Source organism: Colius striatus, chromosome 13 (assembly GCF_028858725.1).
Source record: "Colius striatus isolate bColStr4 chromosome 13, bColStr4.1.hap1, whole genome shotgun sequence".
In the NCBI taxonomy this organism is placed as follows: domain Eukaryota; kingdom Metazoa; phylum Chordata; class Aves; order Coliiformes; family Coliidae; genus Colius; species Colius striatus.
In genome coordinates this window covers 22,133,796-22,149,798 of record NC_084771.1, presented here as the reverse complement: position 1 = coordinate 22,149,798, position 16,003 = coordinate 22,133,796, and the positions used below count along the sequence as shown (strand labels likewise).

The 16,003-nt window shown below is 50.4% G+C and overlaps 1 protein-coding gene across 1 annotated transcript; it reads left to right on the top strand.

The window, feature by feature from the left end:
* The first annotated feature begins 987 nt into the window (after positions 1 to 987).
* On the top strand, positions 988 to 10,755 carry ATP1B4 (ATPase Na+/K+ transporting family member beta 4). The gene is made up of 8 exons (XM_062006721.1): positions 988 to 1,042; positions 3,074 to 3,236; positions 5,645 to 5,773; positions 6,553 to 6,657; positions 6,829 to 7,025; positions 7,575 to 7,631; positions 8,350 to 8,445; positions 9,362 to 10,755. Exons 1-8 carry the CDS (start codon positions 1,007 to 1,009, stop codon positions 9,521 to 9,523), a joined length of 945 nt encoding a protein of 314 aa, XP_061862705.1. The 5' UTR covers positions 988 to 1,006; the 3' UTR covers positions 9,524 to 10,755.
* The last annotated feature ends 5,248 nt before the right edge of the window (positions 10,756 to 16,003 follow it).

Here is a 16,003-nt window from a genome sequence, read left to right as displayed (position 1 = left end):
GAGGGAACGAGCTGGCGGATGGTGCTGAGCTCCTGTCCCAGACGGTGTAAAGCAAATCCCACTGTTGCACAAGAGCTATGTGGGGAACAGCCCTGGCCAGGCGGCCCTCGCACGCTGCTGTCGCACCGCCAGAGCCACGGCAGGCCCTGCTGCACAGGCAGCAGCAGGCAGGGCTTTGGTGAGCTGCGCCCAGCACTCCTGTCCCACCGGCCCCTGGCAGCAGCAGGACTCAAGCACTGCCCCCCATGGCCCTTAATGCACCATCCTGTGCCCGTAGTTCACTGATGGAGGAAAACAGCCCTATCTGTGTGGTGTCCCAGCAAAGCGTCCCTCTGGGCCAGGGGAGCCCATGCTGCTGTCTCAGTTCAAAAGGATAAATATAGCTCTGCCTCTCTGTCACCCCTCCACCGCAGAAGAGCTTTTGCAAGCATTAGCTGTGGCCCTGCCGTGACTGACAAGCACATCTTGAGGGACACATGTGGCAATCGAAAGCCCTAGAGATGCGCTAATGTTTATTAACAGTTCCCCGGTCTCCTCGGGGTGGAGAGCCCGGCTTCCCCATGTAGGGCGCTGGCTGGCATTGAGGGGAGCTCGGGCGCGGGCAGGATGCTGCGAGGGTGCTGTAAAGGGCACCAGATGCCAGGGGGTCTTGGGACAGGATCCTGTTGCGTTGAGCTCACGTCCCTGAGCAAAGCAAGTTATTTTTTGATCCACTCCTGAACACTGAAGTCGTGTGGAGTAGGGAGAGAAAGCAGCCTGGTTCCCTGCAGACAGGCAAAGGTCTCGGCACAGCCACTCTCACTCAGCCTTTCTAGGGGGGTTCCATGGGGCTGGGGAGCTGTGCTGGGGAGGGGGCTGTGCCTGTGGGTCCCTGACAACTGGGGTGATGGGGTACCCATGATGGTGCTGGTGCCACTGGGCTCAGCCCCAGGCTCCCGTGGTGCCAACGCTCATGTCTCTCTGCGTTTCCCACCCAGGGATGGACGGGAAGGCCAGCGCCGGGGGCATGGAAGGCCACCACAGGAGCCCCCACCAGAAGGCGGTGAGTCCTTTGGGGGCTGCTGGCCACCCTCCGAGAGGCGAGGCAGGGGCTGCTGCCAAAGACCTGCTTCGTGGCTGACAAAGCTATGTATTTTGCTTTAGGGAGTGCTGCTTGGTCTCCTAGGGAAAGCACTTTGCACCGAGGAGAGGACAGGGCAGCAGGGGTTCTGGCTCGTGGTCCTGGGCAGCAATGGGGGGGCTGGGAGGCATGGGGACGGCTGAGCATGGTCCACCCTCTGCACACTTGGCTTTCAGCAGAAGGAGCCTGGTCCAGGGTGAGGATGGGGGAAAGCCCCCAGCCTCCCCCAGCACTCCCGTAACTGTCAGCACAGCATGATCCTGCCAGGGACGAGCCCCAGCTCTGCCAGCAGGCAGCAGCCCCGGGGCCATCCAGTGTCCTGTGCTTCTGGCTTTGCCTACAGCCCAAAGGGCTTTTCCCAAAGCAGCACTAGGCATTGGTGCAGAGTCCCCTCTGTCAGTCTGAGAGTTTCCAGAACAGCTGCTGGCAGGTCTTTTATTTAATGGGGAGGAGAGCATGAGGAAGGATAACTCCTCCTCCTCTTCTTCCTCCCTCACTTACTCCTCTGCAGCTGTCCTGTTAGCCGGCAGCCCCCGCACCTCCTCTGCCATGACCCTGCTGGCAATTCATGCTGGGGCTGCTGCTTCCCTACTCCAAAATCCCCAGGTTTAATTCCCCCTGAGCGGTACAGGGCAGTGACCAGGCAGGAGCTGGCTCGGGAAGGGCTGCGGGACCCGGGCCAAGCGTTGCCTTTGCTGTATGTGCGGCTGTGGGCACTTTGCCGGGAGCAGTGCTGTGATGCAGGCAGCTCCCAGAAGGGCCCCAGCAGGGCATTAACCAGGTCCAACTGGGGAAATCAGTGGGATGGTGATGGTTTACAGCCCCCCTGGGTCTGACTCAGGCTCTCCAAGGCACAAATTCGGGCTTTGAAGTCGGTGCTCTCCCCACGCTCTCACTGCTTTGCAGTATCTGTGTGCCTGAGCAGAGTTTAATCCCCCTCGATTCAATGGTATTTCCAAGGCAGACTTTCTGCCAAGCTGATGTCTGCTCCCTGGGATGACCCATGGTGTAAATATCTCACTTGTCAGCCCTGTCTCAGACAGGTGTCTGTGGCCAGCGGGTTTCCATGGCCCTCAGCACAGACATGGGGCAACTGTGCCAGTGCAGCTGCTACAGGGCCGTCCTCACGGCGGGCACGGTGCCCCCAGGGAGATGGGTCCAGGCAAGTGTGGCCATGACCCAGTCAGGAGTGGCTGAGCCCTGCAGCAGCATTTGCTTTAAACCCTTCTCCCAAGGGGTAGCTGTCCCAGCCCTGTCCTGAGCTCAAAGCCAGATGTGCACCCTCTCCCACCTTCCTGCCTGCTTTTGGAGATGTAGAGCCCACCCAGGTTCAAGGGAGGTCAGGAATGCAACTCCTGGCCAGGCAGAGGTACAGAGATTTGTGTTCCTGAGCTCCACACAAAGATGTTTTCACCACCAAGGCACAAAGCAAGTGCTCACCACCTGGGAAGATGCTTTTCCCTGGAACTTAGTGTAATTAAAAACTAAAATCACAAGGATTTCTCCAAAGACTAAACACTTGCTCACACGCCAAGGAAAACAAACCGGACGACCTCTTAAATAATGCCACCCGCTGTCATCTGTGGTAGCACAGAAAACATGCCCTTGAGCTCAGAGACGTTTCAGAAGCGTGGGAACAACCCCAGCTCTCCCAGCTCACAGGTTTCCTTTGGTCATGTTCGACCAGGTGGTAAAAGATGAGTTTCTGTAAGTGCCAGGACAAGGAGACGGTACCCAGCGTGACGACAGCGACGTGCGTGTCATGGAAAAATGGATGCTGGGACTTCAGCGATCTTAAGTCAGAACAGCCAAAACTGCCTCTCTTTAACTCAAGGGTGATGATGGGAAAATGGAAATTTGAAACATTTCCAGCTATTAAGTGCTTCTGCATTTATTTTTGGCCAATGAGATGTTCAGCTTGCGTGTGGGCGTTGTGTCCTGTAACTCTTCCAGGAAAATAAACATGAGGAGAAGGTCCAGGATCACAACAGAGGGGAGGACAAGACCAAGGCAGAGATGGGAAGCAAAACCTGGGCAGACCTGTCTGGGGAGATGAAGATGTTCCTGTGGAACCCAGAGGAGAGAACGTGCCTGGGGAGAACGGCCAAGAGCTGGGGTAGGTCCTTGCTCAAGCCCCACTTGTGGGGATTGTTGCCTTTTCTGCTTCACCATAGATGCACTTGCCTGGGAATGTCCTTGATAGCTTGGACTGACCACCCCCATCCCTCATTTTCAGGGCAGATATTTCTAACCAGCACAATAAAGGACTAGTGAGGAGGACAAGCAGAAAACCTTGGGGAAGTCACCCTTGGTCTGGATGTTTACTGAGAATGTGAAAGCAAAGGTTTTGGGCTGCCCAGATCATGTACTGGGAAGAAAACAATCCAAGCAAGCACAGGGGCTGCAGGTTGGTCTGCTGAAGCCATGCACTGCTGCCACCAGTGACCCAGCTCCTGCCTGCATAGAGTAGGAGCCTGTGGGGTGGTGGCTTTGGGGTCGTGCGTGTTGGTGGAGGAAGAGTGTCCAAGTCACGGGGCAGGCATTTTGGGGAGGGTGCACTCCCTGGGGCCCAGCAGCCCTCCTTGCCTGAGGCTCTGGGGAGGGCAGGGCTGGTCGTTGCCCTCACCCTGCAGCTTCACAGGGTGTGATGTGGTGGCACAGCAGAGCCTGCCTATGCTGGGTTGTGCCAGTGAGAGTTTTTGAGCACTATTTTACCCTTATCTACATGGCCTTTAAAAACGATCGCTGGCTCTGGAGGTGCCCCAGGTGTTTATGAGCACTGCTGCAGGCTCCATCCGAGACCAAAGTACCACAGCACACATGATGCATCCACCTTTGCAGCTCTGCTGTCCTGGGAGCACAACCCCCCACAGCTGACTAAAGATTCCCCAGCCTTAGCCCAATGTCACTGCACAACTGCACTGGTGTAGGGCTGTCAGTTATGGGGGCTGCTGCTCAGCGTTTGCAGCCCTCATCAGCTGGCATTGTCAACCTGCTCACAAACCCCACACAACCTGCCCATGCCCCAGCCAGACACTCTGGGACTCTTGAAAAGCCTGTGGGGACAGCCAGAAGAAACAAAGGAAACTGCCCATGAGCACTGGAGGAGGCTGAGAACCCACAAGCATGAGTCTGGGACGGGCTTGAAATCCACATTTGGCCCTGTGCCCTTTGCTGACCACGGAGGCAGCGTCAGCTTTGCTGCTCCTTTGCTGCATGGGAATGTGCAGAGTGAAGTGCAGGAGCAGTACAGGGGTGACAGTCCTTAGGGATGTGGATTTGAGTTTCTGAGGGCTCTGCCGGGTGCTAAGGTGCCCTGTGAGAGGACTTGCTGAGGCTGGTGTATCTGTGGGCCCGGGCTGGCTGCTGCTGGAGGGCAGGAGAGAGGCATGGAAGCTACTGTGAAAATCTAATTGTCTTTTAAAATGAGAGCATTTGGAGGTGGAGCTGAACTTTCCCATTGTCAGCCCATCGGGGAGGATGAGAGAGTTTGCCCAGCCTGAAGCTGCTCCCTAGAGCTGGCCCTGAAAGTCTTCCCCAGATACAAGGGACTCGGGATTTGTGCTGCCAAAATGCCAGGAGCTGGCTGGACACAGGCTCAGCACTGGAGGCTTCAGCCTATGAAAGGCTGCACCCCCTGCTCTGCTGGTGACAACACTCCTGCTGTACAACAACAGGAAAGGCAGAGGCACCACATCCTGAGGAGCATTGGCTCAGCACCACAGCGCAGCTCTAGCCGTGCCAGGCTGATGCCCAGGCGCCGTCCCAGCATCACGGTGGCAGAGCTGGATGTTGTCCCCGCTGCGCCCCTTCCAGCCTGGCAGAGCCCGCAGCAGGATGCAGCCCTGCAGTGGTTCCCAGCGCCTCAGCCCGGCAGCAGCACAGCAGGAGCACACATCTGTGTTCCCAGGCCTCCCCTAGCGCTGCCGGCATGTTTCTCCTGGGAAACAGTCGGGCTGGGGCTTCGCTTTGCTTTCTGAGCTGCAGGGTTTTATTCCTAGGCCGTGGCCTCTTGAGACACCCTCAGCCATCAGCCCGATCCAGAGGAAAAACAAGCCCATCCCCTGGGCATCGGGGCTAGGAACCATCCGGCGGTGCCGCTCCCTTCAGCCCCAGCACTGGGGTCCCTGCCATGTGGGCAACGGGCAGCCACCCCACGGCCCCCCGGGAATTCCCCGCGTGCCCTCGTGTGTCACCGTGCCAGGAGGGTGCGGGAGGGGGAAACTGAGGGACCGAGGTAGGTGGACACACACACCTGGTTCTGACCCAGCTCTGGGAAGGGCTGTGCAGCAGAAGGGGTACAGAGCCAAACAGCAGCTGCGCTGGCCCCAGGAGTGTGTCTGGCTGAGAGTTCTCCACCCAGGGTCTGTGTGCAGGAGGGGCTGCGAGCTGCTCCCCACCTCCACGGCAACCCCAGAGCTGCAGCCCAGGCCACGCCGAGCGCGGCTGCGCGTCCCCGTGGGACGCAGCCCGTGGGATGTGCCCTGGCTGCATGAACAGCCACTTGCCCTCTCTCTTTTGCAGGCTTGATCTTACTGTTTTACTTCATTTTCTACATGTGCCTGGCGGGAATGTTTGCCTTCTGCATGTACGTGATGCTGCTGACACTGAGCCCCTACACACCCAGGTACCGGGACCGCGTGTCCCCACCAGGTACGTGGCCACACCGGCACCTCTACAGGCACTCGCCCAGCAAAGTGCTGCTGAAGTGGCCTGGCAGGGACCTTGGGCACAGCCCTGCCACAGCCCTACACTCCTACAGTCTACCGGCCTCCCTGACACGGGGTGTTAGCACTTGCACTGACAGTGCTGCAGGCTCTTTGCAGATCAGACACCTTCCATAGCCCCATGTGAAGCATTCATTCTAATGAGACTAATTGTTATTCTGATTACACTAATTATCAAGCTAATTACTTCCAGGGTAAATGAGCAAGTTTAGGCTTTTCATAGGTGATGTCCATTCCTTTCAGTTGATGCTCTTTTATACTCTCTAATGAAAACCAAGAATAAGTTTTATGCACTATTATTTGGGGGAGTCCTGTCAAGATAACATTCAAAACCTCCTTTCCCTATGACAGGAGCAGCCTCTTCCGTGTTGGTGGGGAGCACAAGGCCTCCTCACCCTGCCCCCTGCCCAGAGCTGGCCGTGTGCATGGAGCACTGGGCACCTCTCAGCCTCTCTCTGCAGCCCCAAGCCCATCTTTTCCCTGCAGCACTGCTGGGATCCTCCAGGTCCCCCATGATTCTGGGGATATTTTGATGTGTTAGGGTGTGAAACAGAGGATGGGGATCAGCAGGTTGAGGAGGGACTTTAGTCGTGAGCTGGTGCTGCTGGTGCCCAGCCACAGTGCAACAGGCCCCTGCCACACACACCCCAAGCCTGTGGCCAGTCCACCCCTGTCTGCTCTAACAGGCTCCGTTTCCTTCTCCAGGAGTAATGATCAGACCATACTTGAACGGCTTCACCATTGCCTTCAACGTGTCTCAGCGCAGCACGTGGCAGCCCTACGTGGACAGCATGAACCACTTCCTAGCAGGTAACCCCATGGCCCCCATCTAGAAACGGAGGGTCGTGAGGAGGCCACGAGAGCTTTGGTGGGAGGGAGCCTTTGCCTTGTCAGGGGGCACTTCCTGACTCCCTTGACACGTGGATGTACTCTGAGAGCATGGTCTCCAGGATCATTAACAAGTCTCTTGGTCCCCACCAGCTTATGATGACAAAGTTCAAGAGGAGAAGAACATCGAGTGCATCTCAGGACAGTACTTCATCCAAGGGGGCAATGAAAGCGAGGAGAAGAAGGCCTGCCAGTTCAAGCGCTCACTGCTGCAGAACTGCTCTGGCATTGAGGACCCAACATTCGGCTTCTCTAAGGGCCAGCCCTGCATCCTGCTGAAGATGAACCGGGTACAGAGAAAGCGGGTTATCTCCATTCCTTCCTTCCGTGCATCCCAGTGTGATGAGTAAAGACCAAGCTCAAGCTCCTCCACATCTCAGGCCCAGGGAAAAAGGGAACCAGAATCCCCAAACCTGCTGGCTCATGCCTGCTAGAAATCACGACAAAGAAACACAGAACTTGTTCAATTTGTCTTGCTGAGGCCAGAGTGCTTGTGATGGGCCTCTGTGTGGGAGGAACTGAGCTTCGGGGCTACACCCCAGACCCCAGTCTTTTTATAGCAGGATGGGCTCAGTGCACACTGCTGGGAAAATCGGTGTGGGGTGTGAGCTGTGTGGGGAAGCGGCCGTACTGCTCCAGGCTTTCTGGGCCCTCAGCATGCTCTGCTCTGCCTTCACTCTCCTCTGTCTCTGGGGTGGCAGACTCTTCTTCTAGGGGGACATAACTCCTGTCCTGAGCAAAGTGACTAGCTTGTAGAAGAGCTTAAGCCCCGGAGAAGGGAGGCAGCATGTGCCTGGCACTGTATTTCATACAAGCATGAATGTCTTTTGTTGTTGCAGATCATAGGCTACCGCCCTGGTGCTGGGGTCCCTGTGAGTGTAGACTGCAAAGTGCAGGTATTGCTTCCACTTGTGAGTGGCCGTGTGATGTGTAGTCAGCCAAATGCATCCCTCTGATGAACCCCACCATCACCTGCCCTCATTTTACCCCCAAACACTCACAGGTCTCAGGGCTGCCAATGCCTCTGGGCACATATGAAGGCTGGTCTGCTGAGAATGATAGAAGCCATCAGTCTCCTGCTTCTTACCCTGGCCCTTGCACTCCAAGTGCTGCTAGCTCCTGTCAGCCTCACCAGCAGCATGCTGCTCAGCCCCTGAGGCCACCAGGCCTGCAGAGATCAGTGCTGGGGAGCCAGGGAGCCAGCTAGAGCCTGGAGCTGGAGGGGAAGAGTCAGGTGCTGCCCATATCCATCCCCATGCGCTCCACAGGGCTTCAGTCCTGGGGAGCACCCTGCAAGCCAACAGCAACAGAATGAAGGAAGGGCACCCACTGCCCAGACAGTGGCTGGATCATCTTCTTAAAAGAGGAATAAAGCAGTAGGCAAGCAGAGGGAGCGCTCCACAGGCAGCAAATTCTGTAACTCTCCCCTGTGCCTTCATGGGACACTGCTGCTGTGGCTGCAGCAGCGCAGGCTCCCAGAACAAAGTGTGCAGGCAGGAGCAGCTGAGCCCCAACGTGCATCTGCATGAAAGCCCCTTCACTTTACTCTGCAGTGAGCTGTATTCTGTGTACCACGTGCTCTGTGTGTACCTTTCTATTTTTTCCCAACCACAGAAAGGCAATGAGAGCGATCTCAGAGCTGTGGACTTCTACCCTGGAAACGGGACATTTGATCTCATGTATTATCCGTACTATGGCAAGCACACTCATGTAAGTAAAGACTCTGGCATCTTGGTTATGTCTCCTTGGGAAGAAGCAGGCAGGAGCTGCTGCAGAGTACAGATGTGTTTTCTGGCTATTTTAGGCAGATGCAGGCAGAAGAAAGGCCATGGGCACTTGGATCACAGGGCTCTATTTCTAGCTCTGACAAACTGCAGGCAATCCCTGGGGACTCTGGTTCCCCCTTGCCAGCAATGGGCATGGCTACATTTATCATCTGGAGACTAAAGCTGGCATTGCTCACTCCCAGAGAAGGTCTCAACACCAGCATTTTCCCAGGGTGTTAGGGAAGTTCAGGGTGAGGTGACATGTGGAAAAATACGAGGCTTCTGTCAAAGCTATGACAAAACCACTTCAGGCTGGGTGACTCAGACCAGTCCAACACTGGTGGCTATTTCTGATCGTGCTGCCAGCACTGCTCTGCTCTGTGCTGTGCTGTGCAGCATTAGGAGGTAACACAGTTTCGCAACAAAAGCTGAAATGGAAGGTGAAGCAGGCACTAGGCTCCTGTTGTCATACTGCTGCTGGCTCAGGATAACAGCCCCAGGTGCCAGTTCTGCGTGCTCTTTGAGCACACAGATCCAAAGAACACCCCAGATTTCTTACTACAAGCCATAGATCAGTTTTTAGAATATCAGAAAGTATTTGAGAGTCCCATTATCTGGTGCCACTTGTCCTGGTTAATCAGCCCAAGAGGCATGGTGCAGTGCAACTCTTGTGGTCCCAGCACTCTGAGGTACAGAAAGACTCAGGTTCAGCATCCCAAGGGACCACAATGGACAACAAGCAAACACACTCCGACTCCCGAGAGCTGTGAACAAACGCCTCGTGGTTTGTACTGCACGCGAAAGCACTGCCTGCTTGTCTGCTCTCTCAAAAATGACACTTAGATCTCCCTTCTTTTCAGGTCAACTACACGTCCCCACTGGTGGCTATGCACTTTACAGATGTGAAGAGGAATCATTTGGTTCCCATTCAGTGCAGTCTGAATGGGAAGGGTATTATCAACGACGTGAACAGCGACCGCTTCCTGGGCCGCATCATCTTCACGCTCAGCATTGGGAAGTAGCCGCCACAAACACCAAGCACTTAGCTTCAGTCAGTCAGAGGCTTTTTCCTTTTTCAAGCATAAAGCCAGCATTATTTTTTTCTGCTAGGGAAAACAGGCCCATGGAGATTTTCCTTAATTTATTTTTGTTCCTAGGTAGGGAACAGATGAGAGGTGATGGAGCGTGGAACCGCCGTTTTCATCATCTGATGTAAATCGTTACGAATGACTAATAAAAATTAAAGCTATTCCTGGACAGACAACCTGCAAAAGCATTTCAGTCCTGATACCCCTCTGGTGCCTGAACACTGTTTTTATAAGATCTTTTACCAGTGACTCCTGTGGAATGGGTGTTTCCCGGCTTTACATTTTAACGTTTACCATAGCTTTGTGTGCATTTCTCAGGCAAAAGCTAACAAGAGGGTAGTTTATTAGCACTATTCTTGTTACAGTAAGAATCAACAAACATTCTGGCTTAGGCCTGCAGTGACATGGTTTCAAAAAATGTCAGATCCCAAAATGCTTCCCAGGAGCTTCAGCACCAGGAGCATCTTGACTGCGGCATTTTAACAGAGCTTGTTTAGCGTGTCCAAGGTGTTGGAGCAAAGGACATGTAGAAAATCATTTGCCCTTGAACCTTCACAACTGTTCCTTTATAAAGTGGGAAAATCAATGCATTTCTCCCTCCTCCTCACTCCAGTACTTCTCTTTGTCCCAGGAACCCTCAAGTCTATTAGTCAGGAACAAGTGAAAGGAGCATTTCTCTCCCTGTCACGGCTCACAGGTTGATGGCTCCTCCTTCCCCTATTCAGGTGCAGGAGTGCCAGTGAAACATGATAGACCTCCCAAATATTTCAGGCCTGTTCTACCCTGTTCCAGAGAGGTCACAGCTCTAATCCTGCGCAAAACCACAGGGAAATGCTTAGTTGTTTCATCATTAAGGGGTCAATGCTGGTATCAGGGACACCATCATTTTATCCTCCTCAAAGAGCCACGAAGCACACTCATCCTTGTCAGAGCAGAGACCAACAGAGCAGGCACTGCTACTGCCCTCCCCAGCCCATCAGCACACAGACTAGGTGTGCTGATAGCCACAGTCTGCATGGTAGGAGCTCTGAGAACACAGCAGGACAGGACACCTTAGGATAATGTACTAGTTGGAAAGCACACTTACTAAAATTACTGACTACTGAACAAGACCATCATGGTGTGTTTGTCCTACATCCTAATCCAGGTACTTCATCTGACATCATTTCCTGATCTATATAAGTCTCCAAGAAGTCTCTTTTTTTGTATTAAAAATAAAGCCACTCCAGTAAAATTAACTCTGTGGTACCATTCTTGAAACACTGGCGTGAGAGATGCAGATTGTGACTTTAGCTGAGCAGTTACAGACTGAGTTTCAAAGCAGCATGTAATGAGATCCTTGAATTTTGAGCACTTGATGAACTTTCCAGGGCCAAAGAGTTCAGAAGTGTAGTTCAGTAAAACTCACTCTATGCTACGAATCACAACCATCAGGCAAAAACTATTAAGAAATGTTAAAAGCCTGAACCAGAGGTAGCCTAGGAGCTAATGTTGCTCAGATGTGGTTATTACAGAATCACAGAATGGTTGGGTTGGAAGGGACCTCTAGAAATCATCCACTCCAACCCCCTGCTAAAGCAAGGTCATCTTGATCAGGGAGCACAGGAACGTGCCCAGACAGGTTTGGAAACCTCCAGGGGAGGAGACTCCGCACCCTCCCTGGGCAGCCTGTGCCAGGGCTCCCTCACCTCAACAGTGAAGGTATTTTTCCTTGTTTAAATGGAACTTTTTGTGTTTCAGCTTTGGTCCATTACCCCTTGGCCTGTCATTGGGTACTACAGAAAAAAGTGTCACCCCATCCTCCCAACACCCACGCTTTAGGTATTTATAGGTGTTGATGAGGTCTCTCCTCAGTCTTCTCTTGTTCCTATGACACCAGTAGAGCTAGGGCAACACAGACATTCTGCCTGCACCACTTACCGGAAAGGGCATGTTCTGATCAACAGAAACCATCTTTTGCCAAGGAAGGAAAATACTGCCACAGTAGCAGCTCTTCCTTTGACACCAGAAATGAGTTAAACCCACACCTTTCCCCTCCTGCCAATTGCTTTATGCTCTTTTCAAACATTTCTATTTCTGTAAGAACGTGAAAGGACAGTAAACCCTTCATGCTTCAGGCCATGAAATTAAGAGCTCTCCAGATAGCAACGGACAAAACTTTATTTGTATCTATTCCTTACCCGCCTATTGGAAGGATTCATGAAGCGACTGGTTCTTTAGCAGAGGCTAGACCCATGCTTCCATCCAATCAACAAGGAAAGATCAACTAGTTGGGATATAAAGGTGTGAATAGCTTAGAAGCAAAAGTTTCTGTTTCCCCCCCACCATCCAGATCCAGATGCTTACAGTCCACTTGGAAAAGCTCTCATAAATGGCATTTGTGTCTACTTATGCTAAACCAAAGCTTTATAAACACCATAGGTGACTTTATTTTCCATACACATATTGTTTTCAGCACATTTGTACAGTCATTCCAAGACTGGAGAATTGCATACACTGGTCTTCATGCTACAACAACCTTGAAGTGCTGGCTCAATTTTTGACTTCTATTGAAGCCCAAAATAATACTTTATATGTATATATAAAATATACCTTTATGTGCATCTAGGAAATTGCCACATTTTACTGAAATCATCTAGCAAAAGGGATGCAAAATGCTTTGATCAGCAATCTGAACAGGGAACCATGGACAGAATCCATCTGCAGGCAGCAGAGATAAGCAGCTGTTCCTCAGGAACCGCCAGTCTCAAAATAATTCACTATTTATCACTCTGGCAGGGAAATCAAATATTGCAAGAGCAAAGGTACAACTCAAAAGACCAAGACAATCAAAACCAAAGCACACAGTCCAGTTCAGCAGCATTAAATTCCACTCCTAAGAAAAGACAACTTGGTTCAAGAGCATATTTGCAGTACAAAACCCGGTTTTGTCAGATTCAAGTAAAGCTTATCTTTGGTCACAGCGAGGCCAACAATAATTGAACATACTGGTGTTTTTCAAACATGAAAATTCTATAGAAATCCCCCTTCCCAGAACTACTGAGAGTTACTCCAACATTAGTGTTGGCTACCTCCTCTGTGCATGTGAATTACTGAAGGTGTTTTCCCTATTATATAGACACAGGGTCAACACACAAGGATTAAATATTGAATTAACTCTAGCAATCACTTGCTGCAGAGGACAGAAACTTTGTGTGCCACCAGTAGCTCTCTGCATACCCGGCAGCTCTGGAGCTGTCCCACAGTTGGAAATCAGGGTGCATGAGCTGCAAAATGCTTTTACCAAGATGGACTAAATGGGTTGAAAGAGGCTTCCTTCATGTTGTCAACATGAGCCTGATGGGAATGAAGCAGAACACAACCACAAACAACTAGCTTCTATTTTGGTGCAGTTTGGACGTGGAACATTGAATTGCATTTATAACAAAGAAAGCATCTTCTAACAGGTCAGATGCTATTATTCCTTTGGAAGTCACATTCCTCACTATATATCTACATTAGTTACTGCTTTATGATCAGCATTGCTCAACTAGAAATGTTGTGCTTTTGCACTATTCAAGTGTTGTTTGCAAAAGCAATAATTAGGAGGCTAAAAGCATATCCAAAGGAACCGGGGGAATCTCTGAACATTGCGTGTTCTCGGCCAGTCTTTGAGAGCTCTCAAAATACTCTCAAGCCTCACACGGATCAGTGCTGAAACGCTGTGTAGCTTCTTTTACGTGCACAGAAGCAAAGCTGAGACAAACTGCAGCCAGTGAAATTCCAGCCTCCCACTCTCATTGCACAATGGAGCTCAGAACAAAAGAGGAAACAGTCAAATAAAACAGCACAGGACAAGTTTCCTTTAGCAGACTGTTGGCTTTTCTGAGTAGTGAAAGTCCTTCAGGACTGAGTCTTATCTTAGTGAATACAGACATTAAGAACATCATGCTAGTGCAAAGCTATTCAACATACCTTGGCAGTCAACTTCTTCATACTGATGTGAAGCAAATTAATTTACTGGAAGAACCAGGTATTCTTCTCGTGTTTAGTTTATTAGTGAGATCAGGTACTACCGTTACAGTCAGAAGGACTAGGAAATTCAGACTGATTCACAAGAACAAGCTGCTAATGAAAAAAGACAACAGCCATATGCCAAGTTGCCAACTGAAATCTGTTTGGGGCTTGGTTCATTTTCCCATAGTATGTACAGTCCCTTTCGACACAGCACTCACACCTTTAATTATGGTTTCAGCTTTATCCAAGATAAGCTTTATGCAACTAACAATTTTCTGGTACAAAAAGATCAAACAACAGAAATAAAGTTTCATAGTTGTCTTCTGTACTCAAAATAATCCCACTGCTCATGTGGACACACATCAACCCTACTCAGTTCTCTGGTCCTCAGAACACTTACTTTCTCCAAAATCTTAGAGCAGCTTCAAGTAATCCTGCAATTCATCTTCAGACTCACGGCACCATTTTCTGTCAGGAAGCAGCTTTAGAATTTTATTTACAAAATAAAGAAACTGTGAATTAATTTGGTTTTCTTCTTTCTAAAAGGGCAGATCAGGGAGTCTGGGAAAAGGAGGAGAGCAGGGAAGGCGGCACCAGAGACGCAATTAAGAAACTACACAGACTGATAGCCAGTACGACTTTTTCTTCTTCCAATGATATAAGATATAAAGACAAGAATGATAAGGAAGCCAAGCGCCATGCCCACTGCGATGGGAATAAGAAAGTTCAGGTCAGAATCAGCAAAGCATTCTTCAGCTGCAGACAGAACAAAAAAAAAAAAGCAAGGGAGAATAAATTAGTAAAGGAAATGAAGCATTAGAAACCAAAGAAAGTGAGGAGCAAACAGACCTTCCTGAGAGCTTACACTGTGTTAGATACAATAATACATCTACAGTAAAATCTGCATCCAGTAAAGCACTGATAGACTGATTTCCTTAAACATACCTGCTAGACACATAATTTTTATTGGTAATATACTTCTTTGGATTTGTACATTGAATTCCATCTTCCTCTAGTGAGCAGTCCATTCAGATTAGAAATGCCAGGACAAACCAGCAGCCCGAGCATGCACCAGCTGATCACCCCTCAGAGCGAAGGGTAACACAGCAACAATAAAAAAGACAGACTGCTGCACTTCTGCCTTGCCCTAGTGACTTCCCCATGACTTCCCAAACCCTCAAGACAGCAGCACCTCTTTAGGTTCTGGACATGAAGAGAAATAATAGACAGCAAACCAAGTAACAAGTAGAAAGTTACTCAAAACTACCAAAGACAGCCAAGATATCTATATTGAAAGTAGTGAATGGGAAACACTCAAAGGTTCTCTCTTTGGGTGAGTACCTTTTATTTTCAATCCAAATACAGGAGAAGGGTTGCCAGTTTCAGCTGACTATGCAGACCGTACCAAAATCCATGTAGGAGACAAATCAAAACCAACAGAAGTGACAGCTGTAATGCTACAGGTTTTTTAATATACAGCTTACAAAGTGTGTGATGAAATCCTTGCTGACACAAGCATGCATGCCATACCACTGGGAATGGATTTAAAGCTCGGTGCTACACCTCAGACATGGAGGCAGGGCTGGGCGTTCTTCCCGTTGGCAAAGCACAGAGCTCCACTCACTCGCACAGGGCCGAGACGTTTCACAAGGTGTGATGATTCGCTGCCCATGGACTGCTCCAGGGTCAGGGTGCCTGCCTCACATGCTTTTAATAAAGCACAGCTCCTTAGAAAAACCTTTTTCCTGAGTTTTATTAGAGCAGAGGAAGTGTCATGCACACAGGCGATGCTTTATCAGTGTCAGCATCTGAAAACACTGAACTTGGACATTCTGAAGGCATCTGCTGCCAAGCAGAGCAACACTTGGAAGGGAAAAAAAAGAGGAAAGGAAATATCTACTTTATACAGTGAGTTATTTCAAAATATTCTTATCACTGAGAAGGAATTCAACCACTTGTTTTCTTTTAAGGAAGCTGATGCAATACACATCACTCCGGCACCTTACAAGGAATTACCAGGATGAAAAGGGGTTAATGTTTCCTACCAGCTACATTCCTACCTCTACCTCTCTCCCTTTGCCACTGTTGTTGGCACCCATCTAGCTACTGTACAAAGGTTAGAAGCTTCAGAGAAGTGTCTGCACCTGCACAGCATGGTAACTGTGCAGCAGCACAGGCAGACTCCAGATCGGGGCCAGGAGGAAGAGCTTTCAACAGATTTGGTTCAATGTGTCTCCATTCGAAAGAATTGGAAAGTTTTGGCCCCCACCATTTTTAGCCCCATTGTGAATGCCATCTTCCCTTTTAATTCCAATCATGAAACAGAGCTGGTAGCCCAAAATTTCATGAGTTTATTAGTATATGCTATACTCCATAGGACACCATAGTAAATTTAATTATTCTTTTTTCAAGTTAACT

Bases quoted from the DNA above. Each gene is read 5' to 3' on its own strand.
- ATP1B4 (XM_062006721.1), top strand. From the start codon at position 1,007: ATGGAAGGCCACCACAGGAGCCCCCACCAGAAGGCG. The intron at 5,774-6,552 runs GTACGTGGCCAC...TTCCTTCTCCAG, and splicing joins GGACCGCGTGTCCCCACCAG to GAGTAATGATCAGACCATAC. The intron at 8,446-9,361 runs GTAAGTAAAGAC...CCTTCTTTTCAG, and splicing joins ACTATGGCAAGCACACTCAT to GTCAACTACACGTCCCCACT.